This window comes from Oenanthe melanoleuca, chromosome 1 (assembly GCF_029582105.1).
Source record: "Oenanthe melanoleuca isolate GR-GAL-2019-014 chromosome 1, OMel1.0, whole genome shotgun sequence".
NCBI classification, from domain to species: Eukaryota; Metazoa; Chordata; class Aves; order Passeriformes; family Muscicapidae; genus Oenanthe; species Oenanthe melanoleuca.
Window position 1 is genome coordinate 86,158,252 of NC_079333.1, and position 23,582 is coordinate 86,181,833.

General features: G+C 37.6%; 1 protein-coding gene across 1 annotated transcript; it reads right to left on the reverse strand.

Annotated features, from left to right (window-relative positions):
• Positions 1 to 1,298: 1,298 nt before the first annotated feature.
• On the reverse strand, positions 1,299 to 22,711 carry CDC16 (cell division cycle 16). Its single transcript, XM_056496199.1, has 18 exons — positions 22,566 to 22,711; positions 19,660 to 19,714; positions 18,688 to 18,785; positions 18,152 to 18,190; positions 17,216 to 17,356; positions 15,742 to 15,901; positions 15,423 to 15,517; positions 14,671 to 14,804; positions 13,729 to 13,808; positions 12,126 to 12,175; positions 11,387 to 11,460; positions 9,534 to 9,659; positions 8,632 to 8,784; positions 7,847 to 7,910; positions 7,328 to 7,389; positions 5,110 to 5,245; positions 4,451 to 4,541; positions 1,299 to 3,342 (listed from the first exon to the last, which is right to left on the reverse strand). Exons 1-18 carry the CDS (start codon positions 22,611 to 22,613, stop codon positions 3,077 to 3,079), a joined length of 1,872 nt encoding a protein of 623 aa, XP_056352174.1. The 5' UTR covers positions 22,614 to 22,711; the 3' UTR covers positions 1,299 to 3,076.
• Positions 22,712 to 23,582: the final 871 nt, after the last annotated feature.

The following is a 23,582-nucleotide window of genomic DNA, read 5'->3' on the forward strand; positions in this document are numbered from 1 at the left end:
GTTGCCCAAGGAGATTGTGGGTGCCCATCCCTGGCAGTGGTCAAAGCCGGGGTGCACAGCGCCTTAAGTAACCTGGCAGGGTCCCTGCCCATGACAGCAGGGTTGGGACTACAGGATCTTTAAGGTCCTTTCCAACCCACACTATTCTATGATTCCATGATTATTCCAAGTATATCAGTCAAAGCAAGGCTTTTTAGTCCTAGATTGCAATCAACAAATTTTGCAGTATCTAGATCCAAAAAATTTCTTGAAACTCCTGTGTGAGTTGGAGTATCTCCTATAATTGGTGGCAGAGGTACAGCAAGCTCCAAAATAACAACACATCACACACTTGTCTGGAGCTATCAGAACTAGACAGAGGGAGCAAAAATGCCTGCAATTTAATCAGAATACACAGGGCCATTTCAAATCTTCAGATCCTGCTGCATTGATAGTTCTCAAACAGCTGTCCACAGCATGAAGGAAATACATGATCTGAAGTGGAATAATAAAAGTAGGTGGCATAGGCTGAGTAAACTGAAATCACTGAATATTCTGAGTTAGAAGGCACCCATGGCACTGGTATTATTTAGCACCAGGCTCTAATCAATATGTTAACAATTTTCAAATCTTTTAGGCAGCAGTACCTGTGAAGAAATTTTTGGAGACATTCATAGCATAAACCTTGTTTTCATATCTGTTCTGAAAACCTTTAAGGCAACACTCATCTCCTCACTCTGGGACAAAACTAATAATTGGAAGAGAAAGAGTAAAAATTTCTCTTTTGGGGGCATATTTATAAGACACCCAACCTGAGAGTTGTGGACCCTTGTACCCACCAGCCAAAGCCAAGTGAGGCAATGGCAATGGCTTGTAGCAGGAATCAAGAATCTGAGGTCAAGTCAGGCCAAAACTAATAACCAAAGTCCTCATGAGGGCAAGGACAATACTAAATTCAACTTGAGCCAGGGTAAATGTCATAATAACCCAGTAAGGCACTAAGCTCTATCTAGGAAGAGCAGGACAGGTGATGGGAGGTGCAGAAGACCAGGGCAAGCTGCTTGGCAGCAAGGTGCTGCCATTACAAAGACAGGGATTTGGACAGAACAAGAACAGGTCAAAACGTTGAACAGAAGATAAATGAGAAGAGAAAAACTTTCCCTAAAGTTCTGTCTGAGACATACACCATGAGCCAGCTCACAAGCTCTAACCCAACTGTAGCTGCCTAAAAGGCTTGGAGCCAAGCCAAACCAAACCAAGCCGTATCAAGAATTCCTCTGACATCCTAAAGAGTCCTTCACAATTTAGGACACTTTGCATACATTTCTTTCTAGGTAATCTTTAATACCGATAAACAAAGGTCAGCAATAGCCAGCCAAAACACCTTCAGCAGATACCTGCCAAGGCACAGTGTCATGGTAGGCTGCCCTTATAGCAGTGCCCATTCTCACTTTTCCATCTGTTTCCTCCCACTCCAACCATTCTGCCCCACTGTTGACAAGTAACACAGCAGTGGCTTGCTCTCCTTGAATCTAAAAATTGACCAGATCTAGAAAATATTTTAAAATGCTGTTCCAGATCCCTGATTTCATTCACAATGTAATGACACAAGGATTTGTATTACCACAGCTGAGGAAGTAGCACAGTAGATTGCTACAGGCAGGAATAACATAAATCAGTGTTCCCATTACAATTGACACAGCATCATGTTGTAACTGGGGAGTGCAGGAAGAAAGATGAACTTTTATCAATATTTAAAACCATTTTGCCAATGAAAAGAATTAGTATCAGAGAAAAAAAAAAACAATTCAAGATTTATATCCGAGTCTGACAGCAGTCAAAAGGCCTGATTCTGTAGAAGACTGTTTTGCCACCTTCCATTTAGAAATTGCCATGATGTCTTACTAGAAAACTAGACTTACATATGCTGGATTAAAAATAATGATACAAAGAAAGAGGAGTTTGGCTCCTTGAGAATCTTTGAGAAACTACTTGCAATATCCTTCTGTGTACAGCAACAAGCCTTTGCTGTCATATTATCCATGAGATAGTTTTGGTTACAATTATTCAGGATACATAAACACAGATGTAAAAATAACTATCAAAAGATTCTTTAAAAGAAGAGACCTGCCTAATAGAGCAGCTGTTGAGACTCATTCATTTTAGGTTCTTCCAGAGTGTCCAGGAAAAATCCTCAGTTTATCTCAAAGAAGCCACCTGCACCACACCCCAATTACCAGGTTCCAAGAAACGAAAGCCCTTTGTATGAACTGTTTTTTGCCAGCCACACTGAAGAGGGACCTGACTCTGCTCAGGCGATACACATGCTTTCTAAATGATTAATTTTCCCAATACTCTGCTTGGATACTTTTTCACTTAAGACTCATGGCTCATACTATGTTTTTCAGGAGAATGTGTAACTTCGGTTGAATTGTTTCAGAACTAGGAAGTAAAACATTTTTGTTTACCCTATTTTCTCATGTTTAAGAATATATGGGAATGGTACTGAATTTTGCACTCAGTGCAAAGTCCAATCCATATTTTCTAACATATGGAAGGGAAATTTGGGTATCTCCAGTTCCCTTTGTGGAACCACAGTACAGTTCCCATTGTTACTGGGACAGAACCCAACTTCTCTACGCTACTGTGCCAGTCCTCGTAGGAAAGCAATGGGATCACCTGGACCCAACAGATTTCCACAGTGAGAGTGTGTGCAATTTCTGAAAAAATACAGACTCCTCCCCAAACTTTTCCTCCCTTGACACCCTTGAATTCCAAAGTGCAGTTGTGTCTAAAACTTGAATTCATGTTCAGTAATGCACAAGCATGTGCAAAATAGCCAATAGTATGGATTCAAACTATGTATATGACCTGCATCGATGCAGTGAGGTCTTCTTGATTCAGATGGGAATTCATGACAGTGCTATCAGGAAAGGAATATTTATAAAGTAGGAACAATAAAATTCCTGGTGTTAAGTACATAGTAGTTTGAATTCATATAAAAAATAGCAAATTCATGAGAGACAACACCGTAACAAAAATGCTAAAACAAACATACTACAGTTAGACAAAATGAGCTCTCTACCAGTATTTATGGTCACGTACTATGGTCTGACATTGATGTTTCTAACATCATATCACTTTCATTCATTTCAATCTCAAATGTTTCTTCCAATGGGCGACTGGTATCAGTACTTTTCCTTTGATTTGATGTCTCTAATGTTACTATGCCGCTTTCATCCAGTGTTTGTCTCTCTATGTCAAATTCTCTGAAATCCCAGGGAGGTGAAATTATGTTCTTTAATGTCTTCACTGTGTGTACATCAAAGTCATAACATCTTAATTTGTCTTTGATCTCTGTTCCTAGGAAAACAGACAAACCGTTAGTTTATTTCAAATGAATACTCCCAAAAATGTAATCTCAAAGAAGCTATAATTCAGAAACTACTATAATTCTCTGCTTTCAGACAATCAAGGAGCTGCTGCTGCTTAATGACTGAAGCTGAATGAGTTGTTCTGAAAAAAATCCAGCAGCCTCCTTTCTCAAAAAAGCACAATACAAGAAGCACAACTCAGATTCAAAAGTCTGTTTTGAGAAGTAATTGCCAATTCCCTTCCCAATTCTCCAAGGGGCTTTTTTCTTGTTTAAGTTACACACAGTTTGGTTTGCATTAATGCACATCACATGGCTGCATGGTTCTTCCAGATGTGTTAAATTACTACATATGGAGCAAGACAATATTGGGAAGAAACATCTGTTTCAATTGTGTGAAAAATTTGCAGGAAAAGCACTTGAGCACACAGATGGCTTTTACTTTCAAGGCTTCAGCCTTCTTAACATGCTTGACAGGACATAACTGTGTTCACTACAGATAAATCACTAAGTTCAATGAAGCAGAAATCTAATAAAATATAGAAGTTTTTTGCAGAGAAAAAACTTTTGTAGAAAATTTAAACCTATGGCAATATAATGCATTACTGTTATGAAGCCCTTTTTTTTTACCATATATAAAGCTGTATTTTTGGATTCAGAAGAACCTATTCTGTTCCCCACAGAGACAAGTTTTGACAAGGTGAAAATACCTTGCTCTACAACAATATTAGCATTAGTGCTCTGATTTCCTAACTCCATACCTCTGTTTAATTTTTCCCCCATTCCCTTAGTGATCTAAGATGCCACAAATCAATATATTCTATAAAAGAAATCATCAACACCTTTAATGACAAAGTGTTTCCTTTCTTTATGCTGGTGAGAGTTTACTCTCATGATGCTCACAAAAACCAGTGGCCATCTGCAATTGCTGCTAAGTTCTGACTCACTTTGCCATTAAAAAAACCAACTAAAAAACCCAAACAAAAATATCGTCTGCTTTGTGAGTTAGTTAGTGGTAGGCAGTACTTCTTGACATAAGAATAACACTCCTCTCAAAGGACTCAATGGCTTTAAGACACACATAAGTTAGAGACTTACCAATATAGGCTTCAGAATCACCAATGTACATTTCTATGCAGTGTCCAAGCATTGTGACAGAAAACGTGTCATCCCGCCTGAGACCAAGGGCCTATTAAAAAAAACAAAAAACCAGTAAAAAGTATTTAGTAGCAAATAAAAACATTTACATGTTAAGTCTGCAATGGTTCAGTTTGTTGGTTTATTGTTCCACAATGCTATCTGAGCATAGCCTTCACTGTAAAAGCAAAACATTGCACAACCAAAATAACACTATCATATGAACTGGCTGAAGTAGTATGCAAGGAAAGGACAAAAACAAAACCAGAAAAGTACATATATAGACAGGAAATCATTCACATGTCATGAGATATAACATATGCTGCTGTTTACTTACTGTAAAAGTTCTAGGTTGGTAGTATTTAAAATTATTTCAGGTGCATGAGAAGCTTACGTACATAAAATATAAATTGCAATTCCAAGTTTGCCAAAGAGGCCATTTTTTATCCAATCAATCAAATATAGAAGGTATAAGAAAAAAACCAAATTAAGATTGTAAAATGAAACCTCATTTGGAGGCTGGGAAAAAAATGCTGCTTCTTTACTCTAAGCCCAAACCAGAGTGCAGCAGTAAATAACAGAATCTGTGACCAGCCCTTCAGCTGAAGCCAGTTACGTACCGTGTGGAAATAGTCAATGGCGCTTTCAAAATTGCCCATGAGGCTGTGTATGTAGCCAATGGCAGAGTAGGTAGAAGCATTCTGAGGGATTAATACCAGAGCCTGGCGATGGTATTCCAGGGCTTCTTCGTACTTCCTGTTAGGGTTAAGTACAGGGGATCTATTAGTAAGCTTCAAGGTGAAAGGTGTTTTTACAGTACCCTGTAGGTATTTTTCTTAGAAAGCAGAACACAGTTGTGCCAGAACTTTAAAATTATTGCTTCACACTCTGAATTCCATAATAATGGAATGTACAAAAGACTCATGGATATTGACAATTTTCTTCCTCAGTGTAATTGGGAAATCATTGTTCTCCTCATGTAGCACAACAACTGCCTACAGCTAGGTCCCATTTGGAGACTTTAGCTGTTTGATATGGTAAATTGCTTTAGATGTTTAATGCTCCTCATTGTAGCACTGACTTTCTTTCTGTAGCTTTCATTTGCCTTCCCGAGGGAGAGAAGGAGCAGTATGAGACTACATCATACATGATTCAAACTGAGAAAAGCTCTCTGGGCAGAAATTTCACAACCCTTAAGAGCTGCATACACTGGTAGCTTTGTCATTTTGCAACATGCTCTATCAGAAAAGGAGATTTATGCATATCCATGATATCTATCAAATATCAACCTGTCTTTGAAAATTACCTATTAATTACACTGATTATTGCATTTGTTTTTTTATAAAACAAGTATTAAATGTACACGACAACATTACTCTGAGAAATTAAATTGTCACATTTGACATCCTAGTTCTACATTGTTAAAAATAAAGATAGATATCGCTTGTTCACAAGAAATTTTAACACCTAAAGTGATAATGAAATTATACAATGAGCAACACATGAAGTTGGTAGAGGGCATCAAGTAACAATTGAGGCTGAAAGATTATGCAACCATTTGCTTGCTGCACAAACTTTTCACATTACTTCAATTTCATTTTTACTCAAAGTATTTACATGTTCAATTGCCTACCACTGTATTTGAATATGCTGCTTGCAAATTTCAACCACATAATACTATGAGTAGACATATATCCAGTAAGTTTTTTGTAGTAGCCATATTATGTACTGCAGACACTACTAAATTAGTTATTACAGAGTTTTAAAGATGTCAATGAATATGTACAGCTGCCTAGATTCTCAGCTTGATTTTCTTGGAAGACAGTTTACAAGGTTTACAAGCAAAAATACTTTAGCTTTGATTTCTGAACTTGAGCAAATATTAGAAGTTGTACAAAGCATGATGTAGTAATTTACTGTAGAAATTTAAAAAAAGACAAAAGTAATTATAAACAAAAGTATTTGAAAAAACCCCTGAAATTATACTCATGAACAGATTTCAGAAACAGTGCCTTTTGTTTGATCTTGGCACAAGGAGTAACTGTTATACGTCCTTATTTCATTATGAAAATGAAGACTAATTGGCGATTCAAGCACAAAGCAATTACTACCAAAGCCAAAGCAGAAGTACAGCTTTCATCTACCATAATCACATTCTCATTAGCAGCTTTGAAACAAAAATTACAGTGTACACCAATTGAGCAATTAAAAGCACTAAAAATATTTTTTAAAAATTGCATTGATTGAACAAAAGAAAGTACTGGTTAAAGTCAGATTAAGGTAATTAATGAGGAAACATCTCTGTGTTGAAACTGTTAAAAATTGTATTTTGTAAAGCTTGTACTTTGCACTTTTTCTATTCATGAAATAGAAACATGAAATGAAATTTTAAATAGTTTTGTTCTAAAAAACAAAGACTCCCTTGCTGTGTTATAATGCCACTGAATATTTCTCTGCAGTAAAAAACCAGTAAGTCCTAATCCAAACAATTAATTGGCACAAACCCACCTTTATGTTAATTAAATCAGTGGACACATTTCAGCATGTGAGGACTGGGACAGTGGAGAGTTAAAATTCACACCCACAGAAGTATCTAAAAGCCTACAACTAATTCCCTTAATAAGAATCAATAGTTAAAGAAAGGCTTTTACATTAAGTACTTTAACTTTTGTGTAATAAACAGGATACAAGGGGTGATTAATGTAGTTATGTTCACAAGCTGATTTAGAGAATCTTGTTCTTACAGGGTAATTCTACACTACTCTCATGTGTTATACAGCCTTGATATACATTTGTGCAGCATTATAGAGAAATGGAGCTCCAGTACTCTCTGCTTACTTGAGTTTTCTGCAGACATGTCCTAAGTTGTTCAATAAAGGCTCCCATTTATCAACTGTTACCTGCAAAATAATGCACAATTCAAATAACTGCAACTTCCTAGACTGTAACTAAATTTTGTCTACTTTAAAAAAATAAAACCAACATACAAATGATTAGGGAATTTTGTTTATGATCAAGAAAAATTACAAGCATTTTAAACTCCTAACAAAAAACATAAGCTCAAAACATTTATTCAGTAACTCACTTTTCTATTTTTCACTTCCCCAAAGCCAATAATATTTCTTCAAAGTGATGGTAAAACTTGATGCAAACCAAACAAAACTTGTTTTCTATTTAACTAGAAAAAGTCATCTCAAGTCTCAGCCTAGGAGCACTGAAGACAGTTTTAAAATAAAATTTATACTGTATTACTTCTATCTTAAGATAAGTACAACATTTTTTGTTTTGTCACAAGCTATTACAGGATTCACTGGAATTTTACAAATTTATGACCTTACATGTTATTAGAATAAATACCTCATTTCCGATAGCTTTAATTTTTTCCAGTGCATCAAGGAACCACTTTTCTGCAGTTTTCCAGCTAAGGATTGACGGGGTGGGGGGAAATAAAAGTAAATTAGTTTTCATTAGCAGTATGAGAAAACTAGTATGAGTATGAAGTACTAGTATGAAGCAAGATTTCTAGGACATTATTTCATCATATGAGTGAAATTAGATATAAAACCCAGTAATTTAAATTTGGCTATATTTTGCATTGTGGTCCTAAGAGCTAACAAGACAAACAAACAAACAAAAAAAAACAAAACAAAAAAAACAAAACAAAACAAAACAAAAAAAAACAAAACAAAAAAAAAAACAAACCACAAAACCAAAAAAAAAAACAAAACAAAAAAACACAACCAGAATAAAACTAAATACATTGACTAAACACTTCTTATATAGGTTAGGCTTTTTTCCCCAGAATACATTTTGAACCTCCTGAGCTGACAAAATGTTTTGCTGTACAAAACTTTATAGTATGTGTGCAGATAGATGCTTTTTCAGACATTCAACTACACAACGACAGGCACATGGAAGATAGCATCAATCTCTGGATATTCCTCTAGCATTAAATTCTGTTCTTGTTTAATCCTAAACAAGGAAGAATAATGTAGAAATCAAGGGTTTAAGATGAACATCATCTAAACTATAACCAAAAGACACTATAGTTCAATATAAGTACTTTAGTAGATATATTGGCACATTACAATCCAGAATAATCCCCATTTAATATAGTATTTAATCATATATTGTAAGCTTACTCTCCATTTTGAAACGCTACCACTCCAACTTCATGCATAACAAAAGGATCTTCAGGTGCAATGCTTAAAGCTTGGCTGAAAAACCGTTCAGCCAACTTGGAGTTGTTGGTCAAACCATATTCCAGTCCAATATAGAGCATCGGCAAATGACATCTAAAAACCATACAACAAAGTGCATGTTTGTTTCTGTGTGGTTGTCAAGAATGGAGTCACAAACTCTAAAGACATACCAACTGTTTGCATATGTTTATGTACATCCAAGTAAAAGCTGATTGAAATGGACTGTTAACCTAAGGGGAAGTTTACGAGACTTTACATCTCTCTTTAATAAGAGACTGAACTCCAATAGTAATTGTAACCTGCACTGCAATCACATGTATTTTCTCAGCATTTAAGTTTAGTTCTGATGTTTTTTCCCCTAATTTCATTCACACATTTAATTTACAAATAGAATATGGAAGAAATAATTGATAAAAGAACTACATTTACTAGTAACCACAATCAAATATGATAGTTTTATATGAAATATGACATGATTAGTTCATAACTCATTTTACAACCCCTTTCCACAGCACAGAGAGCTGTTCAAGCTATTACTATATAGCAGGTGATGAGCTTCTTTGACAACCATGATTCACAAATTTAAGAAGATGTTCAGGTAGAACTTAGATTACCTATACATAAAATTTGACTTTAGAACTTATAAAGTCAGAACAGTAATCACAAATAATACAGCTAAATGCAGATGGCTAAATTATTGGGGAGAAACTATTTTTTTCTGTCGTGTTCCCTACCAGATAATTGTTGCAAATGTATTGCTACTGTTTAAAGGTATGTAAGTCAGTATTCTACACTACTTATGGTTTCATTTGAATCTTCCTGAATATGATTTTTGTACAGACCCTTTCATGAGCTGTGCAGCTGTGAAGTATGCAGCCATAGCTTGGTCATGCTCACTCTCCACTGCAAATGAATGTCCATATGCTATCCATGCAGGGCCATAGGTTCGCTCCAGTGTAGTAGCTTTGCTAAAAACAAGAGCAAGTCACAAGGAAACACATCTGAAATTACATTTCATTTGCTGCAGATGGCTACTTAGATAGCAATGCTATGCCACATGGTTGGGTATCTATTAAGATAATTGTCTGTAATGACCAGTAGTAAACAAAGTTAATTTTAAAAGCTGAAACTATTTAACACTTAGAAGTATCACACATTCTTGTGAACTGATTTTATTATTTCTGCCACACTTCACAGACAGGAGAAATTATTTGATATTACTGAACATAAAGAATTATATAGTAGCTGAACTGAGTAAAATACACAAAACATTAGTAGTGACTCAAAACTCATTGCAAAATCCTAGCTATACATTTTGAAATAAACATATTTTATCAAATCCAAGTTTAAGGAGAAGGAAATGAAAACACCAAATGAACACATAGGTTGAAATTTTGACATCTAATTGTGCTAGCCTTGAAGAAGATGAGCATTTGTCACATCACAGGCCATGTATCAGAGTATACAAAGTGTCAGTCAAGTCTTGAGCTGAAAACTGCAACCTGAGCATCAAACCTGGAGACTTTAGAAGGAGGTGCACTTGACAAGAACATTAGAAAGCTGAAGTAGATTATTTTCTGAATCTGAAGACAAGGGCATTTATAACTAAACAGCTCACAACAAGCGTGCCCAGTCTTTTCTTAAAAGCTTCTGACATGGAGATGATACACGTTCCATAAGTATTCTATCATATTGCTTAACTATCCTTAAAAACTTTTTTTTCCTAACATATAATCTAAATTTTGTCTGTCACAGCTAAACTCATTATTTCTCATCACAGATCCTAGAGAACAATTTGTTCTCTGTCTTCTGAGACAAAACTTTACATATTCAAACATTTGTATCTTGCCACCCATGACAGCAATGAAAGATATGTGGGTATTTGACTGTGTCTTCAAGTTTCTTTTCTGGAAACCACTGTGTAGCCCACTGTAAGCTGTCCCTATCCTTGTTAGCTTTACACTATCATTCTTCTCCAAAAATTTAAGCATCTTGTTACTATTTCACTTTTAGCAGACCTCTTTTCCCTTTTGCCAAAACCACTCTGAATTTTGATGTTTGTTGTTTTTGGTTTGTTTATTTTTCTCTTTAACATGTCTACAGATCCTTTCTTGCTGTCTAGGGATATTTGTATATTTAAAGATGTTTTTTTCTTCAAAACCAAAACCAAATATATCACTCAGGACAGCTACTTGAAGAAATTCACAGTGCTACTTGTAAGGAATTTAAACATTTGACTCATAATAATCAGGAATTGAAAATGTCTAAATTACTAATTGTGCAGAGAAAGAACTGGACAGCCAAATGTCAGAATTTTCCATATAATTCTTCCCTTTCAGATATGAAACCTGAACCTGGGAGAATGCCTGAGTGTCCCTCAACTGAGAACTGAGGCCTGATCACCTACAGCTGTAGTTAGCTCAGCAGCAGGAGCAACTGCAGGGACTACACCTGCCTAAAACAGGAAGGTGACTGCCTAAAGAGATACCACATAAGTCTTCCTCAGTTTTAAAGTATCTCCACGGATGAGATCTAAATTGTTACACCAAAAAAAAAGGGTAGCAACAAAAGCATTTAAGTAGTAACCAGTTCATTGAGACTTCTCTTTATGAGCTTACAAACAATCATGAACATTAAACGTTTACTTAGCAAGTAAGCAACAGATTCACTAAGGAAAATAGGAAAAAAAAATTACCTGAGATATCTTCTAGCATGTTCGTTTTTGTGGCCAACCATGAGATAATAGCATCCTACTGCAAACCATGACACCTACACATCAAAACCAAAATAGAATATTATTAGATACATCACACTTATTTTAGTGAAGCATCAAAAGAGAGGCAGACATAATAATTAGAGAAGTTAGGAACATTTTCACTGAAATCACAGTCAGCTCTTCAAATTATTTGGTATTACAGACAAGCTAGAACTGCTGGCATGTACCTTTCTAACTGGAGCTTTCTTAGTCTCATGAAGAGAGAGCTAAGTGGAAAGCTTACTGCTCTCCTCAATTATTTAATGGTAGAGCCAGATTCTTTTCAGGGGTGCAGGGATAACACGGGAAGCAATGGGTACAAGTTGCAACAGAAAATTAAGATGAAATGAAAGAAAGACAATTTTTACTGTGAAGGTGATCAACACTGGAAGAGGTTGCTCAGAGACTTGTAGACATTTATTACTGTAGCATTTGTTTTAAATTATTAATCAAAGTAAATAACTCGCACTGAATACCTTTTACAGGTACTTAATTTTACAAAAATAAACTTGGCATAAGGAAATTACAATGCAGAGAAAATAAAAGAAGCGAACCATTTCTACAGTCTTCATCTAGAAATAGATTTTTAATTCTGTAGCTCAAACTAATACATTACAACTTTTATGTGCTTTCATCTAAAAAAGAAACTACCTGACAACAAAGACTTAGAACAACTTACAGGATTATTTGGGTACAAGTCCACCAGTTTGTGAGAAAGATAGAAAAGCTCTACATAGTGGGAAGAAACAATAAAAGAAAATTACAACGTGCTAAAACATTTAGATGTTTCAAGTCTTTTAGCCTTCTATACAAAATATACAGAACATCTAACATTACTAATCAACAAGTGAAAACAATGTTCTCTTTTAGTGGCAATGCTTCAAACTGCCTCAAAATAGATTCAGTTTTGCAATTAGCTAAAGAAAACCCAACCAAAACAACCCAGAAGTCTTCACAGCACACAAATAAGCAGCTCTACTTCCCACCCTTTACGAATTCTGCAACAACTTAGGTCATTAACAAACATTAAAATAAATGCCAGTAATATTACACTTGAATGTACCTTGTCAAGGTAAAACTATTCAACTTCCTACATCTAAAAGGAATAACATACTGGCTAGATCCATTTCAAAGTAGAGTCCTGTGCATTAATATGCTGAAAATAGGACAAAAGTAAATAAATTATTATATTATTTGGAATAATTCCAAGTGATTACTTTTTTAGTAAAAATAATAATTCTATTTACTGGAATAACTTACTACAGAATTTCTAATAATAGCAGCAGTAATCAGCTACAGGACAACAATTCTCTTGCCTATGCAATTTCAAAGGAAATAGCATTACAGCATGTAAAGTTTCTATTTCTTCAGAGCACAGCGCTTTTAAATCAATGAGATTGCCCTGGAGCGCTTTGTATCAAGTCTCAGCTCCAGGAAAAAAAAATAAAATTACAACTGGCTTACAAAATTTTAACTTTTGTACCCAATGCTTCTCAAGGCAGATTTTGAAGAAAAATCAGAGTACTTGCCCTATTTTCAGATGTACTTAACTGTAAAATAAGTGGGAGGTACATTCACTGATCACCAAGAAGTACCAGTACACCTAATGACCTATGTGTATATAATGCACCATCCCAAGAGACTGCACAGCATACGAGCTCCTTATTCTATTTTCCAATTGACTTTAAAGACATTCAAGCTGCTCACTTGATTTATAGGCAGTCTGGAATGAGAAAAAGCCACCTGCAAGTAAGCTGTTACTGTAATTCCAATGAAGGTGTTGTATGATTATTAATTTGTTTGAACTAAAGAGAGGCCTTCATAACAGCAAAGGCAAGGAGAGTCTAGAATTTTGTCCACCTAAGCATACACAACTGCTGAAGAGTTCTTTCTAGTTTAATTTAGTATATTTTATTGTTGGGCAGAAAAGTACAGCCAGATACTGTACAAAGATCACCTGGAAACAGAAATCACAGTGACAGGAATGAGGCAGTGTAGCTCATGGGCCTCCTGGCTGCACAGTCCAGTGGTTAAAAGATAGCAACACTCATGACCATGAATTCTTTGCACATCTACTTCCCCCTAACCCTCAATCCTGCTGTCAGCTCTGAAATTCCCTTCTTTACCAGTTACCAATGTTCTCTTGAAACAGCAGGTAGGAGGAAAAATACATGTAATTTTTCAAATGGTATATAAGGGGGCTTCTTCACATCTTTAATTCTTTATTAAAATTGGAGCTCTACACCCTTCTGTTAAGTTGTATTAAACGTTGTGTTCCTTACCATTTGCTTTGTTAAGCTCCACAAGTGTCCCTATATGTACAGGTAAACAATTTGCATGGAAGGGATCTTTTTCCATCACTCTAAAAAAAAAGTTAAAAAAACTGTAATGCACATTTCAAAAACTTTAATGTGTTAAAAGCAAACTGCTTGTATAGCATGTAATGTCCCAGTTAATTACCGCATTAGGCATTAGAAAACTATTTTGACTAAAGACATTTCTGTTCATCTTCTCTATGCATTTGACAGCAACTTTCAAGCAATAGTCCTCAGATTCCTGAGGTTAACATCAAGCAGTATGCCTTTGGAGTCATATTTAGCTCAGTTGTAAAATTTTGTTTCCTGTGGCATTCAGAAACAATCCATGAGTCCAGACTTACAGTAGCTGAGAAGCAAACAATGGTAGTGTTCTGACCTCTCTGACCCAAGCAGTAGTGCATGCCCTGGATGTGTAACTACCGATACACAGCACTCGGCCATCAAAATTAGAAATAATGTGCTAGCTTTTAAATTAATAATATCTTTTGATCATTATAAATAACATGGCAACTTAATTGGCCAGAGAAACCAAAATTCCTAACTAACCAACCAGTTCAAACCAGTTCATTCTGAAGGCCAAACAAGAAGTAGCTAAAAAGTACACAAAATGGAAAGTACCAGAATAAGGAAGAGGATGGATGAAGGGAGGTTCAGCACAGTGCTGACTGAGCAGAGTTCTACTTTGGATACTTTGATATGTGATATAAAAATACCATGTCTTGCCAGACCCAAGCTGCACATTTTAAATATTTGAGACATATACAACACATGACATGTATATAGCAATACATATCAAATTATTACATATGTTTACCCATTGTACAACAATATTTGCTGTAAGTCCAGGCATAATTATTACACTCGACCATATGAGAAAAAAACCTGAAAGTTGCTTTGTACACTTACACTGAAGTAAGCTTGTAACACATTTTGAAGTCACAGTTGTAATAATGCCTTTCTGCTAAAGATACTACCACATCCAGGTTTTCCTGAAGACCATCTACTGATTCAGGAATCAGTGTTTCACTGGGTTTATTATACTGAAAGACAAACAAAACAACATTTGAAACAAAAACTAAACAAAAATCAGATGACATAAGTATTAATATTTTTAGTCCTAGAATAATATTTAAGAATCTTTAAAGTTCTTAAAATTTTTATTGTTAAACTGAAAGTCCATAAAACTTGTATTTGTAAAATGATTCTTTTAAAGTACTTAAAAGCTTAGAACACAAAAGATGCTTGCCATAGTCAATATGTTTCATGTAGGCTGTAGAAATTAAAACTGAGCAATATATATTTTTAGTGCTCTTTATCACCTTATCTTTGGATAAGAATAGTCTGAAATGATGTTGTTATAGCCTAATACTTTCAGGTAACTGACATTTTGTCTACATTAACATTCTTTTTCCCCAGCTATAAGTTTCTCAATAAATAAATTTTCAAAAACATAAATCAGAATTTCAAGTTGTCACCACAGCAGAAAACAATTAACAGAAAACTGTTACACTACTGCATAAAGTGAGATGTACTGCATAAAAAAATTTAAAAATTAGAAAATTCCAGATTTATTTTAATGTTCAGAATAAATGGGATCCAAGAAAATTTACACCCAAAGTCAAGACTTTTAATCAATTCTCCAGATTTTTGGGACTTACCTTTTTCAATTTATTCTCAAATAAAAAGTGAAGCAATTCCTGTTCTTCTTCTGTACATTGTCTATTAAGAGGTAGAGATTCAAGGAGTTCTTTTTCTATATGAATTAAAAACAATGAAGTGGTCATATTACAGAAGAAACAGCAAGACCCTACATTTTAAGAACTTAAAAGGATTTTATGATGGTCATTCCAACTGCAAGGACTATAATAGCACAGATACACTGAAAATTGTTGTATTGCCTTAACTTTTATCTAGGAAAACACATCTTGAGAAAGCAATTAAATTTTACTTGTATTTGAGAAATACTTCTCTCCAGACCTTCCTGTGCTGTCAGCATATGGTGTGATGTTAGAAGATCAAATGCTTCAAAGCAGTAAACATCCAGCTTCAAGGCCTCTTTGTAGCTGTAAGTTGCCAGGGTTCTATTATCCAAAGCATCATAGATCTTCCCACGTAAAAGGCATATAGAGCTCTTGATCTGGTGGAAAAGCAGGACTGGATGTCAAAGACTGAATCAGTATTTGCAATTTAGTTTTGAGTACAAATCAAATGTGCTCTCTGGAAAGTAAAAAGTATTTAGTGTGTGTTAGAACCTGGTTTTCTAGTGCTGTCCTTAAATAAAAAGTTGTCCTTACTATCTCAAAGAAAAATCCAAAGAATAATCTGTCAGGTAACCTACTACCAAACAAACACATGCTTGAAATAAACAACAGGAGGACACAGTTTATCTTTCCTAATTCTGGCATCCAGCTCTCTGATACTGAGTTGTAACCTAATTATACTGAATTGCCTTCATATCCAACAGAGAGAAATTGTCACTTCCAAAGGCAATACACTTCTCAGCTGACCATTAAACCACATATTTCACACAAGACAAGAATGACAACAGTAGAGATGAAAAAGGCCAAATCAATGGACTCAACTGATCTGAACAGAAAAATATATCCTTGTTTTCAATCCAAAACATAGATATTCCAGAAAACAGTGAAAACCCATAACTACCAGTTCTGCTACAATGTTTATTAACTAACATGTTCTTTCCAAATTCCCTTGATGGGTAATCGGTTCAGTCAGAAGGCCAGAAAAGTGTCAGCAGAAGAGAAAGCTGACACATTACCAAACTCTGTCATAAAACTAAACAGTCCTTTAATCCCATTATACCAGCATTCAAAATCAGTTCACAACAGCAATGTAACCCACTTTGCCACTTCAGTCTTACAAGGAAAATGCCATCTGTCAATCACCTACACTGTAATTTCAGCTAATAAATTTTAATTTGTATCTCTGAAACTAATGACTCTTCAGCCTACACATCATAATACCAATCTCTTTAAACTGTGTCTACACACAATTTTTTCACTGACCTTCAAAAATTTCAACTTTACCTCATGTAATTTTCACAAATGTGATCAAAGAATATCCAACTGAGAACAATACTTGAGTGACTATGAAGTATTTCACTAAAAATAATTGAAGGAGGAAAAAAAGTAGCTTTGTTATCTCAGAACCTGCAGCCCAAGTGAAAACAATGTAAGCATACATTATCAAGAAAGAGCTAAAAGACTGTACAAACCAATGACAGATCATCAAGTTCCTGCAAGGTGTCTGCAAAAAATTTGTAAGAAGTTGTTGAAAAGCACTGTTTATTTTTGCATACAGGTGAGCTAACACACAATGTTTACACACAACAAGAAAGCTTTAATGCAGTTTCAGATTCATAGAGCTGTGAAATCACTTTCTGACTTCACAGGTTTTTTTCTACAAAAATATTTTTTAAAATAATGTCACTTACTGAGGACTGTGACATTTCCCAGTCTGTGGTAGAATCTTTCAACCCACTTTCATCCTTCAAGTACTTTTCAAAAAGTCTTTTGTTGATTGGCTCCTCCATATCAAGAATGTCCAAGGCCTGTTGATGCTCTTTTGCAGCATACTAACCAAACATGTGCATGCAAAAAACAAGGTTTTGAAAAATTTGTACATAAAGCACCAATAAACACAGTATCATGTTTCAAAGCCATAGGTTATAACAACTAGTGTTTATAAGCAGGTTTTTCATGCATGCATTTTCTTATTTGACCATTTGTCATTTTATAATTGCAATTAGTTCCTTTACTGATCATCTATTATATGCAAAAATTATAAAATTATAAAAATAAGCAAAAATTATAAAATAAAGCATGCACAGAAAAATGTATTATTCAGCATTATGCAGAGAAACAGGTATGGTTCTAAAAACAGTTAACACAAGTTTTAATAAAATACCATCATCTTATTCTTATAAGCAGCACATTATGCTGTTTCAAATTTCTGTATTTAATCTACCAATTGATTCAGTTGTGTCTCTGAAGCACTGCATTTTACCTTTTATGTGTGACATTTTATACAGAAATATAAAGCTTCTAACTACAGTTATACAACCATAAATCACATCTCCTATGGTCAGATTACAATCAACTAAATAAAAGTGTAACCATGAAGACATGAGACAAAAATGATTCACATTTTTTGCCCACAAAATATTAGAGGAGTATTTCCTGGGATTTCTTCAGATTAGTGCCACAATGGATACTTCAGTGACCCAACTGAAATCAACTGTCAGAAAACTTAAACCTGTTGTTTCAAAGAACATATATATCTACACTGCCTATCAGGTACCTAAACTTCCCAAGATATGCCTTTAATTTAGTTTAATTTGTTTCCAGTAGGGGTTAAAATGTGTACTCACGTGACATCTAGCTGCAAGGTAGCGACATGCCTCATACAACTGAAAGAGAAGTTTCATACACATCAATTATAAAGAGAGAACATGTTTGCTTACACTGCTGGAGTCCCTTTTGCTCTCTCCTTTTTCAGTTCTATAGTTTCTTCATTCCTTTCACCACCAAAACTCCTTCCTGACCAAGCGAGCCTGTAACACTTTCTCTACTACTAAATTACCAAAGGAGACTTACTTGACTCTTGTCTTTACCACTCATTATCAGAGTGGAAGGAAAATTGAAACAACTACATTTGAAGTGACAATCCACCTTCCCATACCTGCTGCAGTGACATCCTTGGACCTCTTTCCTTTGCTGTGACCCTATCTGGGGACAATGCTTTAAACCTGATTGATTGAACAAAGGGCCTTATAAACTAAACAATGCAGCTTTCTTAATTACTTCTCTCATAAACATAATCCTGTGATGGTGAAGAAGCCACGGTGGTTAGCAGAAGAGCCTTAAAAGAAGGGTAAGAGTAGCATGTCTGACTAAAATGACTTACCTTATCCAACTTCCGTGATCGAAGGGCGTGTGCTGCCCTATGATACTGAGCTGTTAGGTAAAGACATTGGGCCAACCAGTAGATATCCTGTGGTTCCTCTAAAGCAAAAGAGCAAATTATTAACCATTGCTTTACTCAAACATTTTAATAAAGAATGTTCACTTTTGCTTCACTAGAGAAGTATCTTCCCCCTGCTTTAGCATCCTACTGAGTTACACCATTTAATTTACAAATATATATAAAGTACTTACAGTATCTGTCAGTGAGAGATTAAGAGATAATCAGATTTTAACTTTAAAGACCTCAGATAGTGCACTGGACAGTGAATACAAAGAATGTCATAACAGAGATGTGTCTTGAGAAGGAGACAACAATAATACAGATATAAAAAGCAGCAATTGAAGATTACCCTGCTTGTGGACAAAGGGCAGAAAAAAACCAATCCATAAACATCTGTCTCGAGAAGATGATCAGTGGGACCCTCACAATAGTGAAAGCACTAGACTTCCATAGCTTGGAGTTGCAATCTCAGAAGCACAGCTTAGTGCCCTCCTACCTTACTGGCAACCAAAGCCTTTGAGGGATCAAGTCCCTGGAATCACTTTAAGAAGTGCAAGTGCCAGTGGCCGTGGACAGGATCAACTCCCTCCTAATGTAAATCTGCATTGTATTTGTCACCCAGGGCAACCCTGAGTCATGTAGGAAACCACCACGGCCTCTTGCTCTTGTTTTACTGTTTCTTAGGGAAGGCAAACCTTAAGGTTTGCTCAAACATGAATTTTAACACAAAGTTCAAAAGGGAAGGAAGATGAGCTCTGGTCTGTTTAGGAGAAGGCATTCCAAAGATCACAAAATTGCACTTAAACTAAACTCAAAATGTCCACATTTGGCCAAGAAGCACTAAATCTCCACCAAAACAGAACACTATTAGAAAGAGGTTAATAAAATACAATGTAAAAAATAACCACTTACCATGAGAAAGTGAAGCTACTTTGTCAGCCCAAAACAGGGCACTTTGATACTGTTGCTGTAAAAGCATGATAGAAATCATTAGAAATCCTTTGGGGTTAGCTTTTCTGGATAATTTTGAAATACAGTGTATATCAGTCAGATTTAATATTCTGTGCGTGTATTCTCTAATGAACGGTGATTCACATTTCATATCTTTGTAACTTTAAAAACTAGTTTTAAAGGGCCAATACTGTAATCTCCAAGGAATACCCAAAAGTAATTTAGAGTTGTTCATTTATCTCCAATAAAATGCAGGTATCTTTCACCTAAAGTTATGTGCTGTGTCAGTATGGCAATAGGTCATTAGTTGAATTGTCATGACTGAAAAAGTAGCAAGAATCCCCATCTCCAGTTTAATAAAATGCTACATTTTAGAAGAAAGAGAATACTATATTTATTAAAAAGGGCACCAAAATTAGTTTAGGTAACTTCAGCAGCATCATCTCTGATCAAGAAATGTTCATTCTTTAGTCAAGATGCTTCAATTCACATAAATCCATAGTGTCTACATGCACTTCCCCCTATCCTTGGATACACATTTTCACTCTTGCGACTCCAGTTTGCCAGAAGTGAGTGGTGGCAACCAGAGATCAGACAGAAGTAGAATTTGCAAGTATATCCCACTAACCCAGCCACCAGATTTGGCAAAATCCCACAGAATTCGCTAGGATTATCTCCTGATAAGATCATCAGGAATTCTTGCTGTTCCTTATCCCATTCCATGCAGAGAAGTGGTATGATTCCCAGGATATGCTGGACACTTAACAAATATCCTGCCATTGCAAGGATTTGTAAGACTTGACAAGAGCATGTAGCAAGAGGACAAGGGGCAATGGAATAAAATTGAAAGAGAGTAGGTTTAGATGTTAGGAGGAAGTTCTTTGCTGTGAGGGGGGTGAGGCACTGGAACAGGCTGCCCAGATAAGCTGTGGATGCCCCATCCCTGGAAGTGTTTAAGGCCAGGTTGGATGAAGCTCTGAGCAGCCTGGTCCAGTGGAAGGACCCCTGGCAGGGAGTTGGAACTAGATGGTCTTTATGGTCCCTTCCAACTCAAACCATTCTGTGACTCTCTGAAGACTAAGAAAGTTTTGATGGCTTCTCTCCTCTCCTGCACCATCCATTGCAGTTGTGGTGTTTGTTCAGAACCTCAGAGACTCTCATGTTTTTGGAGTACAGGTCTGGCAGGCTGTTCTGAAATACACACACTGATGTTATCCCAATCCTCATAAGGCACACTCCACGACTTAAGAGCTCTCTTCTATCATGTGTTCCTACATTTCCTACTTGATGGGGATTAATAATACCCAGCAAATTTGTGAAGAGAATAGTTTGGCTTCAATCAGCACTCCAAAGTGGGGGAAAAAACCTACAAAACGCCACAAACTAACCCCACACTCATTTAATAGCTGTCTACAAGAACAGACATTTAAATTATTATCTCAACCCCACAAAAGAAAGGTGTAATCCTGGCCTACAAGGCACTGCATGACTTCTGTTGAGCAGTCTTACAGTACTATAGGATGACTTATTATTACACAAAAAAGCAATTTAATGGTCCTCCTGATGCCCCTTCCTCAGAAGTGCACAGCTGTCTATACAGCTGTGTGGCAAAGCAGCTTGGTGAAACAGTTTAACACAAAGGAGAACAGCAAACCAAACCAATCAAACCAACCAAATTAGCTTAGGTCCCTAATCAGCCTTTCAGTCAGACTTGCTGGCCACACAGAGAAATGCCTTTGCTGATTTAAGGGGTGTGCTTTTCTCAGCAGTGATTCCTGCACCAAGTCTGAACTGGAAGTAGAGCAGTTTGATGCTACATTTAACTTAATTTATTTATACATTTTTTCCTCTTGTGTAATTTTTTTTCTTTTTTGCCCTGCAGCATCATAATTGCTGAATCCATCAACAAATGAAAACAACCCTGCCCTCCTATGAGCCATCTGCAGCATTGCAGGAGTGTGATGGGCAGTTTAATTACCAGGCAGAGAATCACAGAATGGTCTGGGTTGGAAGAGACCTTAAAGATTGTCTAGTTCTAACCTGCCAGGGGCAGATACACCTTCCACTAGACCAGGCTGCTCAAAGCCTCATCCAACCAGGCCTTGAACGCTTCCAAGGATGGGGCATCCACAGCTCCTCTGGGATCCTGTTTCAAGTTCCACCCTCACAGTTAAGAATTTCTTCCTAATATCGAATCTAAACTTAACTTCTTTGAATCCACGCCCCTTTGTAACGATCATAGAATCATTAAGGCTGGAAAAGACATCCAAGATAATCAAGTCCGACCTTTGCCAGAACCCACCATACTCACTAAACGATATCACCAAGCGCCATGCCCACTTCCAAGAAGTGACTCCACCACTGTGCTACGAAGTCAGTTCCAATGCCTAATCACCCTTTCAGCGAAGAGATTTTTTTTTTTTTCTGATGTCCAACCTGAACCTGCCCTGGTGCAATAGAGGCCGTTTCCCCCTGCCTTAGGTAAGTACGGCCCAGCTTGCACAACCCGAGGGCGGGATCCTGCAAGGACGCCTTGGCTGCACAGCAGCCCCACGGCGGCTCCCCTCCTCCTCCTCCTCCTCCTTCTCCACACGAGAGAGGAACCGGGAAAACCTCCCGGGAGGCCCCGGCTCCCGCTGGAGACCGCGCCGGCGGCGCTCCCGGCCCGCCGCACCCCTCTGACCGCCGCTGCTTCCCCTTCCAGGAAAACGCGGCATCATTACAAAATTACTCCCTCTCGCCTTGCAGAGGCCAGCACCGCTTCCCGCCCCGCCCCGGCCTCTCTCTCTACAGACTCCACGCCGAGAGCGGTGTAAAAACCCGGGGGCTTGACGCCCCCTCCCCAGCAGCCCCCGCTGGGCGCTCACCTGGTCGATGTAGTGCCGCACTCGCTTCCTGAGCCGCTCCAGGTTCATCGTCCCTCCCGCCGCGCCGCTCTGGATGCCGGAGCCGCCGAGGGACCGCGGGCCGCCCGCCGGTGCAGCGCCCAAACCCGCCCCCCGCCTCTCTCCTTCCCTCCCGGAAACAGCGCCCCGAGCGCGGCGTTCCGGGAGCGCTGGACCGGCAGGGATATCCCCCCGCGCGGGCTCCTGCCTCCACACGCCCCTAAATAAACATGTCCTGGGACTTTTCTCTACAGTGTTTGCTGGAGAGAGAGAGAGGAATTTGTGGTGAGGAGCTTCTTCACGATTTCGGAGTGGAGGATTGTCCGTGTAATGTGGTCCGAGGGAATGGCCTGAAGCTGAGTCAGGGAAGGTTTAGGTTGGGTATCAGGAAAAGGTTCTTCACCTAGAGGGTGGCTGGGCACTGGAACAGACTCCTCAGGGAAGCGGTGTCAGCACCAAGCCTGACAGAGCTCAGGAAGCTTTGGGACAGCGCTCTTGGGGACAGGGTGTGGCTCTGGGGATGGGCTGTGCAGGGCCGGGGGCTGGACTGGACGAGCCCTGAGGGTCCCTCGCAGCTCAGCGCACCCCGGCATCGTCTCGGCCAGGGCTCCTCTAGGGAGCGATTGTCCTGAGAGCCCCCTTCGGCTGCCGCAGCCTTGCGGTGAAAATGTTCCCTTTGCAGGTGGATGGTGTGTCAGGAGGTTTTCTATGAGTCCTGCATCTCCCAGGCATTTTTGGTGTCGCACGGTTTAGGGAATCACCCACTAGGACGCTGCTGAAATGTGTCAACTTTCACTACTGCAACCCAAGTGCTGCGAACCATTAAAGTGCCTGATTTGAGCTAATTCAGGTGTCGCCGATACATCTTGGAGCAGGTATGCATGAGACAAGAAGAATCACCTGTCTTTTCTTCGATGGAGAAGGAAGACTTGTGTCAGGGTTATAGGTTGGAGAAGGCCACAAAGGTGGCAGCTGGTCACAAGCAAACATACTCTGTTT

Coding starts and splice junctions, on each gene's coding strand:
- CDC16 (XM_056496199.1), bottom strand. CDS start 22,613: ATGAACCTGGAGCGGCTCAGGAAGCGAGTGCGGCACTACATCGACCAG. Junction 9,660..11,386: donor CATGCTAGAAGATATCTCAG/GTAATTTTTTTT, acceptor TCTTGTTTTTAG/CAAAGCTACTACACTGGAGC. Junction 7,911..8,631: donor GTAGCGTTTCAAAATGGAGA/GTAAGCTTACAA, acceptor GTCAATCCTTAG/CTGGAAAACTGCAGAAAAGT.